The sequence below is a fragment of the Cystoisospora suis genome (genome assembly GCF_002600585.1).
Source record: "Cystoisospora suis strain Wien I chromosome Unknown contig_3350, whole genome shotgun sequence".
NCBI lineage: Eukaryota > Apicomplexa > Conoidasida > Eucoccidiorida > Sarcocystidae > Cystoisospora > Cystoisospora suis.
This window is the reverse complement of record NW_027156145.1, coordinates 1-241: the sequence shown is the minus strand read 5'-3', so window position 1 is coordinate 241 and position 241 is coordinate 1. Positions and strand designations below refer to the sequence as shown.

At 46.9% G+C, this 241-nt stretch overlaps 1 protein-coding gene across 1 annotated transcript; it reads left to right on the top strand.

Moving 5' to 3' along the window:
- Positions 1-10: 10 nt before the first annotated feature.
- On the top strand, positions 11-219 carry CSUI_006572 (uncharacterized protein; the record flags this gene model as incomplete). Its single annotated transcript, XM_068066728.1, has 1 exon — positions 11-219. A coding segment is annotated over one exon (207 nt), but the record flags the coding sequence as incomplete, so codon positions are not given.
- Positions 220-241: the final 22 nt, after the last annotated feature.

The window sequence follows — 241 nt, the reverse complement described above, 5'->3', positions numbered from 1 at the left end:
TTTCTGTAGGGGTGTGTTCAGACACATAGGTATGTGTCTCTATGTTGTATGTGCTTTCGACATATCTGTATGGAACTATTTCTCTACTGCGACCTATTTCTGTCTCTCCCTGTCCGTCTTTATCTGTAGATCTGTGTGCATACGTCTCTCCCTACGCAAGATCCTCCCCCCTCCCCGTCATGTTACGGCTGTGTGGCTCTTTCTTGTCTCCAACCCTCTCTCTGTTTTCTGAGAAAGTCAG